The sequence below is a fragment of the Phyllostomus discolor genome, chromosome 6 (genome assembly GCF_004126475.2).
Source record: "Phyllostomus discolor isolate MPI-MPIP mPhyDis1 chromosome 6, mPhyDis1.pri.v3, whole genome shotgun sequence".
In the NCBI taxonomy this organism is placed as follows: domain Eukaryota; kingdom Metazoa; phylum Chordata; class Mammalia; order Chiroptera; family Phyllostomidae; genus Phyllostomus; species Phyllostomus discolor.
The window spans coordinates 42,204,298-42,225,686 of NC_040908.2; the positions used below are offsets into that span (position 1 = coordinate 42,204,298).

At 36.1% G+C, this 21,389-nt stretch overlaps 1 protein-coding gene across 1 annotated transcript in view; it reads right to left on the reverse strand.

Annotated features, from left to right (window-relative positions):
• Positions 1–21,160, reverse strand: part of LOC114498694 (WD repeat containing planar cell polarity effector) — a 295,440-nt gene extending 274,280 nt beyond the window's left edge. Inside the window, exons 1-5 of the mRNA XM_028514800.2 lie at positions 21,076–21,160; positions 18,417–18,464; positions 17,558–17,602; positions 15,957–16,027; positions 15,640–15,699 (exon numbers count right to left, since the gene is read on the reverse strand). Of these exons, the coding sequence (XP_028370601.2) occupies positions 15,640–15,699; positions 15,957–16,027; positions 17,558–17,602; positions 18,417–18,464; positions 21,076–21,136 (285 nt within the window). The 5' untranslated portion in view covers positions 21,137–21,160. The remainder of the gene's footprint in view (positions 1–15,639; positions 15,700–15,956; positions 16,028–17,557; positions 17,603–18,416; positions 18,465–21,075) is intronic.
• Between the last annotated feature and the right edge of the window lie 229 nt (positions 21,161–21,389).

Consider the following 21,389-nt stretch of genomic DNA (forward strand, 5'->3'; position numbering starts at 1 on the left):
ATGAGTGGCGAGGTCATAAGGGTGGGGCCCTAATTCAACCTGACTGCTGCTCTTATTTGAGAGAGAAAGAGACCAGGGAGCTCTCTCTCCATGCACACACACAGAAAAGGACATTTGACACACAGCGTGGAGACAAGAAGAGAGGCCTCACCAGAAACCAACCCAGGTCTTGAAACTGAGAAAATAAATTTTTGTTGTTAAAGAATAGAAAGACAGAGGTTCAAAGTCTGAGCTCTAGGGCATTCCAATCTTTAGAGATGTTAAAAAATCAGGTTAGTCTTCTTATTGACACCTATTTTGGATACTCATTAGGATCAAGGTATGGCCATCATTTCAGATCTCTTGTGGTCTAGCGGTATCCCTGACACAAGATTTTGTAATAAGAATATATAAATAAATTCATAAGCTAATTAATGCATTTTTATTTAAAAGCCTGTGGGGAAGGATAAAAGTTTCAAGTAGTGGTGCCAAAGATCAAAGATACTTCTGGATGTGATAATGAAGGTAACCAGAATTAGGAAATAACAGTTTGAAACTCAGGAAAAGAATATTCCAGCTCAGGCAGGAGAGTACTTCTGCGTGTTTACTCAAAAGGTTAGTTCTTAAGCCTGCCAAAATGGCCTGTGTAAGATCTGGCAGGACAAGAAGGAAAAGGTCATTAAGGTATTGTCCTATTCCACTGCAAAGGGAGGTGCCCCAGAACAGATCTGATCTTGAGAAGAGATCCATGGGATGAATCAATGAGAAGGCTCATGGGATTTCTCAACATTGTTCCAATTTTAATGTTGGGTTTTTGTGCAGAGGACCACTAATGCAAAACAGAATTCAAACTTCCTTTTTCTGACACCCTCCCAAACAAGAAGTATCTTTCCTAATTGCTTCTGGTCTAATTAGGTTTCTTTCTATTGCCTTTATCATTTTCTCCTTCTCATTTTCTTCAACAAACTTATACAGAGGTGTGCTTTTTCTTTAAGAAACAGGGAAGTGATCCCCATGATCTTCTACTGGCTCTTCAAACTGGTTTCTCTTAACCCTGGAATCTACAGTGCTTAGATTAAGTATTCAATTGGAAGTGAAATGGCACTGGAAGAAGAAAGAGAAAATTGTAGCAGATAACATCATTAATCAAAACAAAAATAACCACCCACAATAATCTGAGTTCCATTCAGCAGGTCAAAAACATGTGAGTGCCTCCTATATATGCCAAATACATATTAGATACAATGATGAACAAGGCAGACACATTAATAGAATGTGTAGAGTACAGAAGACTTAATCTCAGAGAGAAGTGAAGGACTGCTTCCTAGATAAGGTAGTTTATGAGCCATAAAAAGAGAAATACATCACATTTGGTCTCAACTATTAAAAAAGAACTAGTACACTCAGTATTTGTGAACAGGCTATTTAATAATAGTGGTCACAAACAACCTCATTGCATTCAATATTCCCATAGGTTAAGAAAAGTACCTCACATCCATGTGATTATTAACCCATACGGGAGGAAGTTAAAAGTAAAGCAGAATCAGTACTAAAAATCAACAATGGGTGATAGGTTCAATCCATGATTTGAGAGTTAAGTTATAGACAGGCAGCCAAGACCGATCCCATGAACTCACTAGGAGACATGTGAGAGACAGCAGGTACTGAACACTACAATACACAGAGGCAACAAAGTATTAGGGCTCTTGGAATGAACTACAGGGCTGAAGCAAACATTTCAAGTACTACAGAAACACTCTCTTGGAAGCCAAGTGAATTTGCATCCTGATAGTAACCAACACCTCCCCCAGCCCTGGCCCCCAATCTAAACCATGGGGTAAAACTGGTGAAACTCTGAGAACTCTAGACAGTCAAACAATTTTACATTGGAGAAATCTAGAACAAAGAGTAGTCACTGATCATTTCAGAAGATAACCTGCTAGAAGATAGATAACATGTTTTCTGTAATTTATTCCTTCATTCAGTAAACACTTATTGGGTATAGAGGGAAACCATGCCTGACTAATCCATTAAAGTACAGAGACAAAATTGAATGTAGCTAAGACAAGGATAAAAAATTTAATTGATTCACTATAGGGAATTGACTTAAGAGCAGGAAACAAAAGGACAAAACATAAACAGGTTTTTTTCTGGATAGAGAAACCTAATGTAATTTTAAATTCAATATATATAATAATATATTCTGTATTTAATATACATATAACATGTAATTATATGTATTTAATATTTATGTAATTATAATATATATATATAATTACATAAAAGTGATCATCCCTAGAAAATATTTATAATCATGGTCAAGTTCACAAAGATAAATCGTATATTTGCCAGTAGTTTTAAAGATCTAAATGGATAAAAGCAGTGGCAGGAAGTCAACAAGAAGACATGCCAGGCAACACATTACCTTTGCACAAAATTTTATAATTTACAGAGGACTTTTATATGCACCTTCTCTATAATGACTGTACAATGCCCACACAATTCTGGAACATAATAAGTACATGAATTATAAAAGCTGTAGTAACAAGGTTAATCCTCACACTAATTCACAATCAGGAGGGTAAAGCAACTAACCAAAGGTCTCATAATTAGTGGGAAAGTAGATTAAGACGGGAAAAATCCTATGTTCTTTCTCCCTGTTGCTGGGGAATTAGTATCAGTAACTCTCACTTCTCAGTCAACTTCCATGCAATATCTCATCTGGTTTTCCTTTCTTTAGCTCTTACTGTACTCTATCAGAGGTGTCCTATTTGCAGCCCACAAGCCGCATGTGTCCCAGGATGGCTGTGAATGCAGCCCAACACAAAATCATAAATTTACTTAAAACATTATGAGATATTTTGTTATCACATGTCACAACGTATTTAATCTGTGGCCCAAGACAACTCTTCTTCTTTCAGCATGGCCCAGAGATACCAAAAGGTTGGACACCCTACAGGGAGATTAGTTTAGAGTCTAAAGCAATCTTCCTCTAAACCAGTGGTTCTGAACTTGGGAGAGATTTTGGCCTCCAGGGGATATCTGGAAACACTGTGATTGTCACAACCTCTACATGTAGCCACTTCCACAGAGGCTCACCTAAGAGAGTGCTTATGAATAAGTTGCTGAGGAAACAAACGGTGTTTTCCATATCTCCATCAATCAGATTTGGGGACTCCTCAAATTCTAATCAACACTTTTCTCAGATATAGAACAGGTAATGGATGAGGACCTGGTCAGATATCTTAAATGGAGTGGTGGGCAGTGCACAGTTAAGATCAGAACCCTGAAGGAAGCCTGTCCCCCATGTCTCCTACCTTGTTCAGAGCTATGGCTCTGATGACTAATGCCCGTTGTCAAGATAGAAGGAGCCCCAGGGCAAGTCAGAGGGCTATGGTAGCTTGATAGAAATATCCTGTAAGAACACCTCCTTGCTTTCCTTTCCAATTCTTGGCTCACCAATCAGCCTTATCTTTAACTTAGTCTCTTGAGTAATTAATTCATCCAACAGTTGGGAATGCCCCAAGCAAATAAGCAGGGTCTGTCATGCCAAATGTATCTCATACTGCAAATTAGTAAACTACCATGAGGTTAATAAATCAGTTGCTTGTGAGTTTAGTTACTGTGACTGTTGTTAGTACAAGAAAACAAATGAAGATAACATAACAGATAGATAAGTTTAATTAACCAGAAATTTTCTGCCCAAGTCCATGATACACTACTGAAGTGGGGAGGAAATTTTTAAAGGCCACAAACCTCTATGAATAGTATGATCCCATTTTATTAGGGAAAAAGCAGATGTGGTATGTGTACATATGAGGTCTGTCCAGAAGGCATCCAGGTATGTAATACGAAAAATAGAGACATTTACTGAAGATACTAGATACAAGACTCATCCCATTGTACATGGGATGATGATACCTCAATCCGCTTCAAAGTAGGCACCATGGCACTTCACACAATTCTCCCAGTCACCATCAGCTGCCCCATTGTATTTTCCTGAATCTCATCAACTGCCTGAAATCTCTTCCCCATTAAAGGCGATGTTAGTTTTGAGAAAAGCTGTAAGTCATAGGGCGCCAAATTTGGGCTGTAGGGGGACTGAGTCACCCAGGTGATTTGATGTTTTGCCAAAAAACTGCACGAGAAATGACGCGTGAGCAGGGACATTGTCGTGATGAAGCTGCCAATCACCAGTTGCCCAAAGCTGTGGCCTTCTGAATCATCCAAATAGTTTCCAGGGAGGAATGTTCAAAGTTAACGCAAAATTTGATGCAGATTCATTGCTCTACTTGCTCAATCATTTTGAATATAATGGCTGCACTGTACACATGCTTACTCAATAGCATCTACTGCCACCACTGACTAGTACAGTGAAGTCATCACTGTTCACACATATGCATTCCAGTCCTCTCCTTGTCTGCCAGGTTACACTGATGTTATGCAAACCATTCTTGTTATATTAACAATGGCTAGACTTTTTCCAGACAGACCTGTGTTTAATAACTGCTTTTCATTTCATAGTCACTTAAGTAGTGCATTTGCCAACCTAATAGTTTTATTTTTTTCACCTTAGGGTATAAATTACCATTTGGCAAAAGCACTTGATGTGTTTTCTCTATCAGCTACACTGGCATATATAACATAATATTCTCAAATATGAATGTAAAGTTTCTGCGTTCTGCACCCAACCTTAGATGCTTTTAGTTTATAAATACATTTCTAACTGGCTCATTCCAACTTGTGCCTATAATACAAAGTTCTAAATTTGAAATGTCATGTTTTAAGTTTTTGTCTAAAAATTCTCTAAGTATTCAAATATAATACATTAAAAGTCTTCTCATTAGCTAGCTATAGAAGTAACTACTTTCCTTTAAAGAACATAAATGTTTGGCATGTGTTTGTTTCTACTGTGTAAAATGTATATTAAAATCAACATGAAAGGAACTAGATTATTGAGATTTGAATTCATTTAGCTTTCCACACATTTACTATTAACTATAACTGAATATATGAAGGAAATTCACAGTTCTATGCTGGCTTCCTTTGGGGCAAAATTCCTTGAAGTTTCCAAAATATTAGTAGGCATGAATGCCAAGAGTGGAGGTGGGGAATTATGAGTTTCTTTAAAGAAATATTTTTAAATAAAGATAATTAATAAAAGAGAAGAAAGCGATTTATACAAACAGCAGGAGGGAAATGCTGATTGATGATACAAAGATACACTATTATAAAGAAGATTAAAATTTTCTTTGTTCCAAAACTGGGTTCATTTGTTGCTGTATTTTTAAGAGTTAATAATTAATGCATCAAAGAATTATCATAGGTCATCAAGATACAATATAAATTCTATTTTTCCTGGGAAGGCATGAGTTTTTTTTGCCTAAGAAAGAGTAATTATCAGAGCATGGTATTAAACCTCTTAGCTGAACATAAAGATTACTCAGGTACAATGTTATGTATGTACAAGCATACAGATATACATACTTATTTCTAATATAAATTTTTGTGGGTGTGATGGCCATGGACACATACTACTCAGAACTCCTTCAGGAGGAATGGAAGCTGGGAACATAGTTGACTGACAAAGGCCACACTTTCCCCTGGGGGCTACTAGCCAATGACTGAACATAGTAGGGTATTAGTCTTATGGAGACTCCTCTAATGGGCAAATTTAGCCTAGGGACTCCTTATTCAGCCTGGCTGACACTTCTTCAGCACCATACTGCAGCTTGAGGCTCTTTATACCCAATCCATTTCTTCTCCTTTCACGGGGTTCAGACCAGCATCTCAGTCAAACAGCATCTCAGTCTCCCCACCTATTCCTGTTCCCTCCTCCACTCCATCTTTCACATCTCCCCCGTAAGTCCCTGGCATTCCTAGTACCATCTTGACAGCTGTTTCTCAGAAATACTCTGGAAACATTTAAAAATATTTCAATGAAAGAAATACATATAAATTGTTAAAATATTAGAGAACACTTGAAATCACTGTGTACTGCCGTATCCCACCACAACCTCTCATCCCACTTACAAATGTCACCATTTTCAAGTTTTAGTATTTTCTTCTGATTTTACCACTGCATTTCTAAATATGTGTGTCACTTAGAACTGCATTCAGGTGCATGCAACAGAAATCTCAAAAAAAAAAATCACTACTGAACGGAATGAGTTTTTTTTTCCTGAGAACAATAAGTCTGGAGTTTGACAGTGCATGGCTGATAAGACATCTCCATGATATCACCAGGTACCAGGGACCTACTCTCCATCCCCTCCCCGTTTATTAAGTGGCTTTTTGTCAACATTACTCCAGCAATTAATTATCCCTATTCCTGTAATAATTTTCCCCTTACTGGATCATGCCTATTAGCATCCCAATAGAAATAAATGTTATTTGTCCCATCTAAAACAGAAATTAAAACTTCATATGACCTCATTTCTCCTTCCCTATATATCTACTTTCCTTCATAAAATAACCCTTATGTTATAAACCCCCCAGCTCTCCTCCCATTATCTCTTAAATGCATTCTAACTGGGCTTCTGCCCACACCATCAACTGAAATTGCTCTCATCCAGGTCACCCCCATCACCTCTGTGTCACTCCACCGAATCAATGGGCAATCTCAGGCATCTTGTTACTGGTATCTTATGTACCAGTTATGCCAACTTTCTTCTTGAAACAATCTCCTGGACACCATATTGCCTTCAGTGTGCTCTACCTCTGGATACTCCTGTTTAGTCTCCTTTCTCCATCTCTCCAATCCCCAAATGCTGGAGGACCCCAGGGATCAGCCCTATAGCCTCCTCTAGATCTCTATCTATATTCCCTAGGTGATCTTCAACAACCCCTTGGCTTTGATACCATCTTTGTGGTTTTCTCCGGAATTTGCCTCTCTAGCCCAGATCTTTCTCTCAACTATAGATTCCTATCATCAAAGCTCTATTTGAATGTCTAATAGGCATTTCAAACACTGATGTCCAAAACTGAGCTCCTAATGTGTCCTCAAAATGTCTTTTCTCAATCTTCCCCTTCTAGTGAATGGTAAATCTAGTTGCTCAGAAATTTCTTCTACACCCAACATTTGATCCATCAGCAAAATCCGATGGCTCAAAATATATACTTAGAATTTGGCTACTGCACAACCACTTAACCACTTCCATAGGTAAAGCCACCATTATGACTTCCCTGAACTATGGAAACCACTTTTAACTGATCTCCCTAACTTGATTTTGTTCCCTGAATCTGTTCCTGTCACAATAGCCAGATTGATCCAATTAAAAAGTAAATCAGATAAAGTTCCTCCTCTGCTCAAAATTTTGCAAAGTTTTCCCATCACACTTAAGAGTCAAAGGCAAGTCCTTACAAAAGCCTAGAAGGCCTTATATAACTAATGTCTCATTTCCTCTGGTCTCTATCCCTACTACTCTTCTGCTTGCCCCTTCTACTCCAATCATATTAACTCTGCTGTTCTGCAAACATGCCAGTATACTCCCATCTCTGGGCCTTCGTACCTGCTGTTTCCTCTACCCCGAACCCTGTTCTACAGATATCTTCCATGCCTGTCTCCTTCATGTCTTAATCACATAATATTTCAGTGAGGCCTTTCCTGGTCGCCAAATATCAGGCCCATCGTACCCACCATCCCGCAAATACTTTCTATCTTTCTTGCTTTCTTTTTCTCCAATAGTTTTCACTTTCTTACATACTCTAAATTTTACTTACCAATCTTTCTCTGGCATTCCCTATTAAAACAAAGATATTGGTCATTTTTGCCTGTTTTATCCCCTGGTATCCCCAGCAACTAAGAATACTATCTGGCAAATTGTAGGCACTAAAATCTATATAGGCCTTGAGTCAAACATGGGTTCATGTATATCTCAGATACAGACTTGAAGAAAGCATAGAGAAGCTAAAAAGGCACATCTCAGATGCATGTGCCCCTTTAATAAACTTTCTTGTAAGTCCTATTAGCCACTTCTGCTTGCTTTGGCCAGAATTGCTTCATATGGCCACCTCTAGCTTCAAGAGAAACAGGAAAGCTGATCACTTTAAATTGGTCATATTGCCACTCTGAACATCAAGGTCTGTTCCTAAGGAAAGGCAGATATTGGGCAAGCAACTAGCAATGTCTTCCATATATGCTATCTCTTGATTTAGTTATTACTTTTTCCTATTTTCACAAATCAAGATTTAATTCTCTTATGTATTTTATTATCTCACTATTATTAAAATATCAGTGATTAATAATAGTAATTATCATTAATAATAACGATAATAATTATCATTATTATCCTATATCAGGTCAGATATATGATCCATCAGTTCCTTTTCTTCCCTCCCTCCAAACTCCCTAGAACCTTCTGCACCCTGCCCCAATTTGGACTAGCTGCACTCTAGACCAAAGGTGCGGTCATTACTCTAAGATTTCTCTTCCACGCTGTGTAAGATCCTTTGCGTTTCCTGGATCCTAAGAATCTCTGTTGCTTTAAGCCAGTATATTTTCCAATAACTTCCTGAGAAAAGTACATGGTAGGTAAATAATTTTTTTAGAGCAAACAAATCTGAAAATGTCCTTATTTGAATGACAGATTAGAAATCTGCATAAAGAATTCTAGGCTAAAAATCACTTCCCTTCAGAATTTTGCAGGCATCATTCCACAGTCTTCTAACTCCTTGCTACTGAGAAGTCTGATTCCTATCCCTTTTCAAGTATCTAGTTTTTCTTTTTTACTCTGAAAGCTTTTAGATGTTCTCTTTATCTTTGGTTTTCTAAAATTCATGAAATATGCCTTGATATTTATCTTTGCTCAATCACTGGATCTTTTCAAATTGGAAACAAGCATCCTCTAGTTCTAGAAAAGTTAAGACAGTAGATCTTCTGGTCTGAAACTCTAATTTTCTTATCTTCTACCATCTGTGTTCACTACTATGTCTTTTTGTGATTCTGTTCTACACTATAGGGATGTTTCAACTTTATCTTTAAATTCTTTTATTAATTTTTCTGTTTATTCTGTCATATTCACAATTCCTAAGAACTCCTTTCCTTTTCCCTGATTGCTCTTTAAAAAAAAATAGCGTTCCTTCTTCTTTCAAGGATGCAACAGCTACTTATTTCTCTGTGGGGAGCAATTTTAATTCCTTATATTTAAATTATTTCATTGTCCCTGATTCTTTTTTTCAATTTGTTTTAGCCTCAATTCATAGATCTCAGATCTACAGATGGAGAATATCTTCAAAAGTATTGTAATCTCTACTTCTATTTATTTTTAATTATATTTTAATGATTATGCTATTACAGTTGTCCCAATTTTTCCCCTTTGCCCTTCTCTGTCCAGTACCCTCATTCCCTCCAGCAATCCCCCACCCCCTTAGTTCATGTCCATGGATTCTGCATATAAATTCTTTGGCTTCTCCATATCCTATACTATTCTTAACATCCCCCCATCTATTTTGTACCTACCAATTATGCTTCTTATTCCCCGTACCTTTTCTCCCATTCTCCCTTCTCCCCCTCCCAGCTGATAACCCTCCATGTGACCTACATTTCTATGATACTGTTCAGGTTCTAGTTGTTTGCTTAGTTTTTGTTTTTTAGATTCAGTTGCTGATAGTTGTGAGTTTGTTGTCATTTTACTGTTCATAGTTCTGACCTTCTTCTTTTGCTTAAGTTCCCTTAATGTTTCATATAATAAGGGCTTGGTGGTGAGGAACTCCTTTATCTTTACCTAGTTTGGGAAGCATTTTATCTGCCCTTCAATTCTAAATGATAGCTTTGCTGGACAGAGTATGGTAATCTAAGTTGTAGGTCCTTGCTTTTCATCACTTTGAATTTCTTGCCAGTCCCTTCTTGCTTACAAAGTTTTCTTCAGAAATTAGCTGACAATCTTATGGGAATTCCTTGGTAAGTAATGCTCTTCTTTTCTCTTGCTGCTTTTTAAGATTCTCTCTTAAGCTTTGGCATTTTAATTATGATGTATCTTCATGTTGCCCTCTTTGGGTTTAACTTGTTTGGGACTCTCTGTACTTTCTGGACTTGTATGTCTATTTCCTTTGCTAAATTAGGGAAGTTTTCTTTTGTTATTTTTTCAAGTAAGTTTTCAATTTCTTGCCTTCCCTCCTCTTCTTCTGGTATCCCTATGATTCAGATGTTGGCACATTTGGAGATGTCCCAGAGTCTCCTTATTCTCTCCTTGTTTTGTTTTGTTTTTAAATTCTTGTTTCTTCTTTCTATACTGGTTGAGTGTTTATTCCTGCAGCTCCAAATCGCTGATTTGAACTCTAGCTTCCTTCCCTTCACTGTTGGTTTCCTGTAGATTTTTCTTTATGTCACTTAGTGTACCCTCTATTTCTTCTCTTAGGCATTTGCCGTCTCAATGAGATCTCCAAGCATCCTTATCACCAGTGTTTTGAACTCTGCATCTGATAGGTTGGTTATCTCTATTTCACTTAGTTCTTTTTCTGGAGTTTTGATCTGTTCTTTCATTTGGACCATATTTCTTTTGCCTTCAATTTGGCAGCCTCCCTGTGTTTGTTTCTATGTATTGGGTAGAGCTGATTTGACTTTGTCTTGGCACACTTGTTACACTGTAAAGGATGGAAGCCTTAGGTATTTGGCTTAGGAAGCTGGGGTGGGGTAACCCACTTCACTGCTCTGTAGTGCTGTATATGGGAGAGGGGTCTGAGAGGGAACAATGCTGTATGCTTAGCTCTTGCCCCATTTCTAGTTACTTCCTCTACTTTCCAGATGTGATTGGTGCCCTTCTAGTGGCTGCCCTGGTGCTGAATCCCAGAGCGGGTGGGTTTGCCTATGTTCTAGAGCCATGTGGTTGCTTTAAACAGACTCTTCTGAGATACTGGCAGTTTCTTCTGCTACCCCACCCCCCACTGGTTTTTACAGTCAGAAATTATAAGGCTTGATTTCCCCAGTGCTAGAACCATGGACTGCATGGTCTGGCCTGGGGCTGGGATGGCTAGCTCCCCAGGTGTCCCTCTCAGTTTTTATCCATCACAGGTAAATATGGGACCACTCGTTCTAGGGGTCACCGCTGCCACTGCCTCACTGCCACCATCTTGCAGCCACCACACCACGTCCCCACCATCCCCACTCCCATCTCTGCCCCACCTACCCATCTGGATGAATATTTCTTCTTTAAATCCTTGGTTTTCAGACTTCCATACCAGTCTATTTTCTGGCAGCTTTGGTTGTATTTTGTTTTGAGATTAGCTGTGGTCCTTTTATGGTTGTGTGAGGAAGTAGAGAGTGTCTACCTACACCCCCATCTTGGCCAGAAGTCCTCTCTGGTTATACTTAAAAGTGAGTCTCTGAAAAATCAACTGGGAGCTGGTGTGAATCAGCAGGTCTGTTACCTTGGGCTTCACTTTAAAGAAGTTGATCGGCACATCTACCTTCTCAAAGGGAACTACCAAATATATCAATATCTATAGGCTTTACTCTGGAGGGAATAATTTTTTTTTTCAGAGAAGTATCCTCTAAACAAGTTACATAGAAACATAAGCCTCTCTGCTGGAGTGAGGAAAGAGTTGGGAAAGATCTCACCATTGCAGATACAGACTCACACTTAATCCCTTTATTTTCCGTCTAACTGCCTAACCTCTACTCTATATTGAACCTATCTTCAAGTCCAGAAAACCTACAGTTTGGTGTTTTCAGAAAATATTTATCCCATATCAATTGTTCTTTACACAAACTGCCTCTGGTTTTCATGTTTTATCCTACATCCTGCTGCCAGACTAATCTCTACACTACACTCTTACTCTCTTTTTACTCAGTGTCATACAAGTTAGCACTCACTGATGTCCTAGTGATTGCATGCATTTGTTTTCCTTGACTAGATCTGCTGGGGACTCAACTCACATCTTATACTTCCTTAGTACTTCCCACAACAATAGCAGTCAATGAAGTCTGTGTGAACAGTTTTGTACAAATAACATAAAATAATAACTTTAAAACCACAATTTTCAATTATTATTTTATAAGGAAATCAAATGGATTTTCACACAATTTGACGAAAGGAAAGATCAAGTAATGATGCTCTCCATTCTACAACTGAGAAGGTTATGATAAAAGGTTTCATAGGTCACAATTTATCTGTGACAGCCTTCGAAAATAATTTATATTTTTACATAGCCTTTTAAATAATTTATCACAAGAATTAAAAATATATATATATCTTTTCCTGTCATTTTAAACTTGTACCTGGAAACATAAAATTGTTACAAAAAGGAAATCAGAGTACAGCTGACTATATTATGTACTTTTATGGTTAAATGAGTGTACATATATAATTCAAATAATTTATTCTAACATTAATATAGGTGAGATTACATCTATCTTAATGATAATATTGCTTTTTAACTGTCTGCAAGTATGAGTGTGACTTAAGGTGATATAAATTTAATAGTGTTATGATGCTGAAACTATTATCCCCTGAGTGTAGTTTGTTAAATGGTTTAAGAAATTCAAAGCAGGAAACTATTAAATGCTTTTTCATAATAAAATCATTATAGGAGGCTAAAAAACAATGAGAAATATATTTGATTACCAGTGAAACTAAACTTTAAATTACACTTCACACTTTTAAACTAGGAATAGGCATAGTCCAAAAAACCAACGTCAAAGACAATTTTCATTCAAAACATATGTACAGATAAGTCTTCAGGGGTGTCTAACCCGTGGCCCACAGGCCACATGCAGCCCAACACGAAACCATAAATTAAAGTCTTTTATTTATAAGTTTTCATTAGAGTTTATGTATTTAATGTGTGGCCCAAAACAACAATTCTTCCAGTGTAAACCAGAGATGCCAAAAGGTTAGATATCCCTGTCTTGAATGTTCTGAATTCATAAGTGGAGAGAATTATTTTTAAAGTATTACAATTTATAGGTCATTAGGTCAACAATAGGAACTAAGCTCTAGTAATGATGATGACATATAAAACTCATTATTCAACAGAGGGAAAAATCCAAGCTCAGACTGCATATTTTGAAATCCTTTATGTTGTTGCAGTTGCCTTCCTGTTGTTGCAGTTGCCTTCCTGTTATCTAAACCACTGATTTCCTGGACAAGTAAGGATGCCTCAAGAAGAAGACATCAACAGAAATTCCATAAATCCTAAATTTGCCATGGCTCCGGTGGCAGGGGTTGGGGGGAAGATAAGAGATTTATATTAGTTGAGGAAGAGTCACAATCAAAGACTAAGGTTCAACTAAGCACCAATACTGAGAAACTTTTTGCACTCCTTTTCTAAAGGATAGAGAACATTATATTATGGTTAACTGGTACCATTTTAGGGCTAAATATATGAGGGAAATTACTGATAGAAATTTAGGCACATGTATCTTTAGAGCCACCATGCTGGGTGATGCACAAAAGAGGGACCATAAGAGAGCTTTGTGGAAGTGGTTTACTAATTTTGCAACTCAGAAGGGGTTAAGGGAATGCTTCTAAACATTTAGCATTATGCACCAAATTTTTAATTTACTGTGACATTAGAGATGTCTGTATGAAAAGACATACACACATATTTTTAGAAGACCTAGCTAACAGTCCTGTCTAGAAACTGAGGAAGTAGATGTATCATGTTAAGTGCTCTCTCAAAGGCCCTAAAAATGTGGGGACTAACCTGGACCTGTGGGCAGGCTGGAGGTAGGGTTAATTTGTTAAAATATATCACATCAAGAATGTGCTGGTAGTAAAAGATCTATTTTAGGAATATCTTTTTTTTTTTAATTTTTAAGATTTTATTTATTTTTAGAGAGGGAAGGGAAGGAGATAGGGAGAGAGAGAAACATCAATGTGCGGTTGCTGGGGGCTGTGGCCTGCAACCCAGGCATGTACCCTGACTGGAATCAAACCTGCGACACTTTGGTTAGCAGCCCGTGCTCAATCCACGGAGCTATGCCAGCCAGGGCAGGAATATCTTATCAATCGTAGAAATAAAGCACAAAATATGACAGAATATAAAAAATGCTAAGTTCCACTGGAAATTAAAAGCAGACTCATTTGTATAACAGCCTAAGAAAACAGTATTATCAGGTCACTGTAAATTGCAAAAGTAATTTTGTATATATTTTATCATGCAAATTTCTTTTTTGTGTTGAATTAATTCACTAGTGAGGGACATTGTTCTCCTTGCTCCTCCACCTCCCCCACACATACATACACACAAACTTGCTCATTAAATTAAAATGCAATAAAGTCTACTTTAAAAAATTGCCTTTTGGGGTGCTCCACTGCATATTTTAAGATGCTTGACATGTTCCAACTTACCCAGTGTGATCATGAGGGTGGAGGCCATGAGACACACCTCACACTATAGGTGGTAGGTATGCCCTCCAGTCAAATAATTCTGTGCCTGCTTTTAAGGTGAGTAATGGTATTGAGAAGTACAATTTGAGTTACACTAACTTTAAAACTTTCTGGAGCAAATATGTATTCAAGTTTTAAAGTCTGATTATAACTTTTATGAAAACAAATTATGAATTTTTAAAAAGGCCATTCTCTTAAATAGTATCCTAAGTTGAATTAAAGAAGTATTGCAGTTCTAAAAATATTAAACAGTCTTTGGAAAGTAACAATTTATGACAGTCGAGGAGGTAACTAAATAGTTACCTTCATGAATAAAGGTAGACGAGTTTAAACAAAAAACAAGAAAAAACCTGAGTCCACTAAATGATAGACTTAAAAAAGTCACATTATAAACAAGTAAGAATTTAAATTGACACAGGATATTTAATTTCATAAAAGTTATAATTATTAGTAGGACTGATGTAACTTCAATTACATGTGTCTGTAGAACATGATTAATGATTCCTTCTGTCACAAGCAAATAAATTTTTCTAGGCAAATAGTATTTTTTAAGTCTATCAGCAAAGCTAAGGCATTTGTCCATTATTTTGTGATCAGTGGACACTCATTATTATTATTATGTCCTGAATCTAGTTTCATTCAACAAATAACTCCTTGTCTAGGTGTTAATACTGCTGTGCAATAGAAATTTCTGTGATGGAAATATTCTGTATCTAGACTGTCCATGTGACTAACATGTGACTACTGAATACTACAAATGTGGGTAGTACAACTGAGGAACTGAATTTCTTATTTTATTTAATTTTAATTAATTTAATTTATATTTAAATATAGCCACAGGAAACTAGTGGCTACCCCATTAAGCAGCACAGCTTACAAGCTTCAAAGAGTAAGAGGAAATGTCTTATTATGTTAGGTCTAACTCTAGAATGTTTGTTGATTTCCATAAGCATGGCATTCACAAATGTTTGAGTGGTATGCCAGAAAACCTTTTGTCCTATGGCTTTGTCTTCATTCAAAAATATGATGAAATCTATGCCAGTGTATATCTAATACAACATCCAGACAATTCCAAACTAAAAATACCATCTGAAAACATTTTTATTAGTGCTTATAGTGTGTCAGTGTAACTACACTGATTAATGAGGCAGCCTGGTGGCCTATGTCAATCTGTTTAATGTTAGTTCTAGAATGACTAGAATTCAAACTATGAAATATCCACTCTTAAAAAGTTTTCGTCCATTACCTATCATAACACAAGAATACCAATTACTGCATAGTTTTCAGCTCCATTGGTTAAACACTGCGAAAGCCCGTCAAACCATTTTACCTGACAGACATATTTGTTCTTCCATTTGCTCAGCACACACTGACTGTTTTGCATCAGCTCCTGAAGGAAACATAAAAAGAGAGAGTGCAGTTGGCTCTACACATTGTTGTTATCAGCTAAAGTGCCTCTGATTTGCAAGCAAAAAAAAAAAAAAATCAGCATGCCACACAAAGATGCAACTGTTTTGAAACTCCTCACTGGACAAAAGCAAAGCTATCATCACCAGGAGAGTTGATCCTTTATGAAAATTAAAGTTGTTGAAAGACGTTTTAAAACAGATTTGTTTGTTGCCATTTTTGAAACTTTTGGAAAGATACCTCTAACTCCTTCAGTGAATCTCGAAGTTTTTCTGGGCGTCTGTTTTTGAGAGTCCACGGATAATCTCGTGCTGGCAAATAAAACATGTACTACAGTTAGTTAAACATGACTTAAAAAGGAAGCTCTTCTTAGTAGTGTGCCTAAGGAAGATTAAAATAAAACACCTCCTTAATTGAGAGGAAGTGGGCTTCATTTCCATCATCGAATGACAGCATTTTGAAAGGCTTTGTCATTGGAACAGAATTTTTACCACAAAACAATCTCTCTGATCATAATTTTATGATGACAACCAAGTCTCAGAGAATCCCTGAGTTTCCTAGGCCTGTGAACCTAGTATTTAAAGGTAAATGATCCACTCTATAATAAAAAATAACATTTTCATATAAATAATTAAATGTTCAATCCAAAAAAATTTCCAAAATCCACAAGTAGCCTTCTCAGACCTGAAAATTCCTAATGAATAAGTAAACATAGTGAGGAAAGAAGTAAAATACAAAAAATGATACACAGAAAAATAAACTTTAAATGAAACAATACAGTATTATCACATATTAAGACTAAGAAAAAATTTGGGAAAAGCCAAGTTTTAATAAATTATGCACCAATAGTGCTCCTTTTTTATGTAAAATAATACTCTTTAAAATCTACATCACAATTCAATACTGATAAAACTTTGTTGTTTTAAATACATTAAATTAAAAAATAAAATTATTTAGTAGAGTCTCAACGTTAGCTTAAGTCAAACTAGTTTTGTTTAAAAAATTAACAAAACATTAAATTGATTATAATATCTATTTCATCACAAATCTTTGAATTCACCTAAATAATAATTTAAATGAGTTCTGTGTGTGTATTTTCTATGTATATAAATATATAGTATTAATATACAGACTTTAAAATTCTATAGTATAATTGTTATATATCTTATTTCAGCAAACTAATTTTATTTCATAAACATAATTTATGATGTATAGAGCATATGTATAAATTTTAAAACCTATATTACAGCTAGTAATACAGCATTTTAAAAAATGAAATGTCAACTTGACCATGTATGAGAACAAGTAGGATTTTTCAGCTCTACCTATATTCCAAACAAAATGTAAATTATATTTAAGCCATTAAAACCACATTACGCTGTAGCAATATCGCATTAACATATTTATATATTTTAGAACAGAAGACTAAAGAGAATAAAATGCTAATACTGATCATTACAAATCTTATTTTCTTAAAATGGGTAAAACAATGATTTAATCATAGGACAAATAATAAAATGTTATCAGAACTTAAGCATGATATACTTATTTTAAATACATTAAATAATATAAATATTCATTAAGAAAGTTTATGCTTAGATAAGTGTATAAAAACTGAATAGAGATTTCAATGGTCTAAATTAGAAGTGCCTAACAAATATGATTCTTACTCATAAGTGTATATATACTTAAAAAATGGAAATTAATAATTATGAAAAATTTAGAAGGAATAACATTTCCTCTTTGTGCAGAAAGCTTAAAATATTTTTAAAACTGAATCTTTAAGGTTATTAAAATTCCAGTTTTATAATAATTCCATAAAATATATAAAGTAAGCTTACATTCTGCCAGTTTCTGCTTTTCTTCTAAGTTACCATGCTCTGTTGCTGATATTGTGGTAGAGAGTTGGAAAGAAGGAAAAAAAGTAGAAATTATTTTTTATTATAATGTAGTATTTTTATGTGCACATACATAGTATATCATTACACACATTGTTGAGATTAATAAATTATGCTAAACCTTTTAAAAAGCAATTGAAAAAAGGCCATAATTTGGATGTTTTAGTTTCACAGAGTTATTTCCTAAATTTGCAGTGAAAAGGCTTATGTAGCCCAACAGGTGGGCCAATATCCTGAGTTTGCAGTCTCATCAGATATGGAAGGGACCTGCAACTGAGCCCAGAACAGAAGCTGTTTCAGTCTGTCATCAGAACCATGAAGTCAGCCTATGAACCAACAAGCTAAGCACACAAGATGCCCACACAATCCCCACTTCAACAGAGACCAAAACAGGAAGTAACTCTAGCTAGAAAGACCTTTTGGCCCATCGAAAACTTATGGGATTAACAGGATTAATCAGATAAAGAAAATTGATCATTCACTCAGAAATGCCTATTTCAGATACCAGGTGAGGATCCAACAGAACCCACGCATTAACAATGCCCTCTACTGGGATGCTGATAAATAAATGTGAATAGTGTGTCCAGCTATCAGTCTGATCAGCAGTAAAATGAAAATTTTCATGTTCTTCTCCAGCATTTTATCAATATTGCTTTATTTTATATAGAACAGATATCAACTTTAGCATTTTTCTAAAGAACTAAAGTGACTTTTCTTAATTTCATAATGTATTAATGGTCAGTACCCTACAGTTTAGAATATTTAGTTTATAAAAATGAGCTGAGCAGAAGAGATACTTTACCTGGTTCATCATTTTTGTCATAATACTGGTATATCCCAATATCTCTATCTATAGAAAGGAAGAAATAATGTTAGATAATGGTAAAAAGTTCTGGAGATTACGACACCAAACCAGATTTTATGACAGGGTGGGAGTACAGGCAGGGAGGAGGACAAAAACAGTCTCTTTATGTTACTAGAAATAAAATGGTTTAAAAATATCTACACATGGGTTCATGTATTATAGGGATACTGGAAGCCTTATCAATCTAATTAGAAAAGATTTACACAAAACTATACTGGCATGAGGAAAGGAATAGTAAAGAACTGAAATCAAGGAGGACTACCTTTTCTCTTTCACACTTCCTCTGATATTTTTCCCAGGGTGCTACCAAAAGGAAATTGCCACTAAGCAATGCCAAATGAAATCAGTGGGTGGAAGAAAATGCCCTAACTGTTGAATTCTGAACTGTGGCTCTCTTTTCTCTTGTTTAGCTCAAGTCTGGTAGGGTGTTTGGTGGGGAATCTGTAGGAAAGAAAGACAGGATTAGAGTAAGGTATGGATAAATTATCTGAAGCTGTTTAGACTAAGAAAACCTTCCAAACCCATTCAAAGTCGGATGCTCTGACGGGACTAAAAAAGAAGCAAAGCTAGAATTCCTAGATATTGAGAGTGATTTAATCAAGGGATCTGTTCTTACAATTTAATTACAGGATAACAAAATAACTGTGTCCGTTTTCTTCCTATCTGTGGAGAGTGAAATATTTTTCTTTGAAGGAACATTTGTTTCCTTCCATGCAAAGTTAACTCCAGTTACTAACAAAAGGATGTAAGTGGAAGCAGTACAGGCTGCCCCCTAGTGACTGACTGCTTCAAACTTTCTCAAACTGAATGATGAAACTTCAAATATATTACACGTAAAATTAACTTTTTAAATATAGTTTTCAATCAGGTATACTTACTGAAGCTCTATTTTATTCATTATGCGATTAACTGGAAATATACTTGTAAAGGATGCATTTTATTTCTATTAGACTAAAAATACCTAATATGGAGTGATTGGGGAAAGGTCATGAGTAGGGATCCTAAGATACTGCTAATATTTCATTTTTTCACCTGGGTGATAATTTTATCAGTGTGTTCACTTCTGACAATTCAAAAACATGTCCTTATAATTTTTACACTTTTCAATACATGTTACACTTTTATAATACTCCATCATTCCATGCATCCAAGTATTTACAACTCTATATTGGCACTTTAAAGAACAGAAGAGGCCCTGAATTCTGTGCACAAGTCTGACCAGGAGTGGAGTGTCAAAATCTGTGCAGAATAAGGAGGGTATCCACATACAGAGACTTACCCCACATGGGGTGTCAGAGCCTAGGCTGGATGAGAAAGGTGTGCATGCAGAAAGTTGGCCTGACATGGTGTGTTAGAACCCTAGCAGTGTGAGAAGGATATTCACATGGGACAGTGGCCTACTGTGGGGTGTTACAGGCTGAACAAAGTGAAGAGAACATCCATAAGTGGGGGCAGCCCAACATGGTGTGACAGAATCCACGTGGGATGAGGGCATCCATTCAGCAGAGGGAGTGGCCACAGGGACAGGAGATTGATTAAGTTAAGTCAATTAAGATATAGGAGCCCCACCTCTCCCACTGTCTGCAAAGAGAGTACAAATACAGAAAGGGAGAAGATTAGAACGAACACTGTTTAGATTAGAATTGCAGGTATCAATGTGAATCCATGGGTTTTTTTTCATCTTCACCAGAGGATATGTTTGATTTTAGGGAGAAAGGGAGGGGAAGAAAGAGAGCAAGGGAAGAGAGAGAGCAGGGGAGAGTGCGTGGGGAGATAGGGAGAGGGAAGGGAGAGGAGGGGAGGAGAGGAGAAAGAGAGACAGAGAGAGAAAGAGAGAGAGAGTGAGAGAAAAACATTGATTGGTTGCCTCCCATATGCACCCAGACTAGGGATCAAATCTGTAGCCTAGATATATACCCTGAACAGGAATCAAACCCACAATCTTTCAGTGTTTCGGATGACACCCCAACCAACAGAGCCACCCACCAGAGCTGGACTCATGGTTTCCAATATAAAGAGTTAGATACAAAAATAACTGTGGATATAAATATGAGTACATACATACATACATACATATTCTCTAAGCTCTGCCCACTAAGAAGGCCTGGGAGCAAAGAGCACATGTAAAGCACACCTTGGCACTGTTAGCACACACTTCTGTTACTCCTACCCCCCCCAAATGTGAAATGTAAAGAATATCAATATAATTAATTGTATGTCTTAGCTGAATGTTTGAAATATTATTTTAATATCAAATACAAAAGCCTTTACCATTATCTAGGCCACAAATACTTATGAATATAAATCAGTTATTATGAACAATTCCAGAAAAATTGAACATGTATGTATCTCAAGAGGAAACAAACATTAGGCCAATAAGATTAATTTTCAAAACAGAAAATCTAACTCAAGATGAAAAATAAGTTAATCAGAGTAACTAAAAGGAACTATTTTCCATTTGCCAATTTTTCATTAAGTAAAAAGAAAATAGTGCAACTCCAGCTAGAGAATCTAGGCTGTAGCCTTTGTTAGTATTTATTTATAATGTTGTAATTTGTATTTGAAAAATATTGAAATTAATCCAGAGCTCATTTACCCGCAATGTGTAAGGTATTCTTCAAAGACCACAGGTGCAGTTCAGTCAAGCAGAAAGACATCTGATGGCAGAAGGAATCTCTGTCCTGTTTAAAATAATTAAAAAGATGTGCCAATTAATTATCTCCTATTGCCAATAAAACCAAGATCCCTCATAAATAATAGAAACATTTGCTACTATTGATATTTGAGATATGGTTCATTAGAATAAACATTTTAATATATCCTTGGTTAGCCATCCAGGAATAAACTCTAGAAAAAGGAAAAATACACTTCCTAGATTTACTATTGTCATCATATTGAGAAATGTGGTAA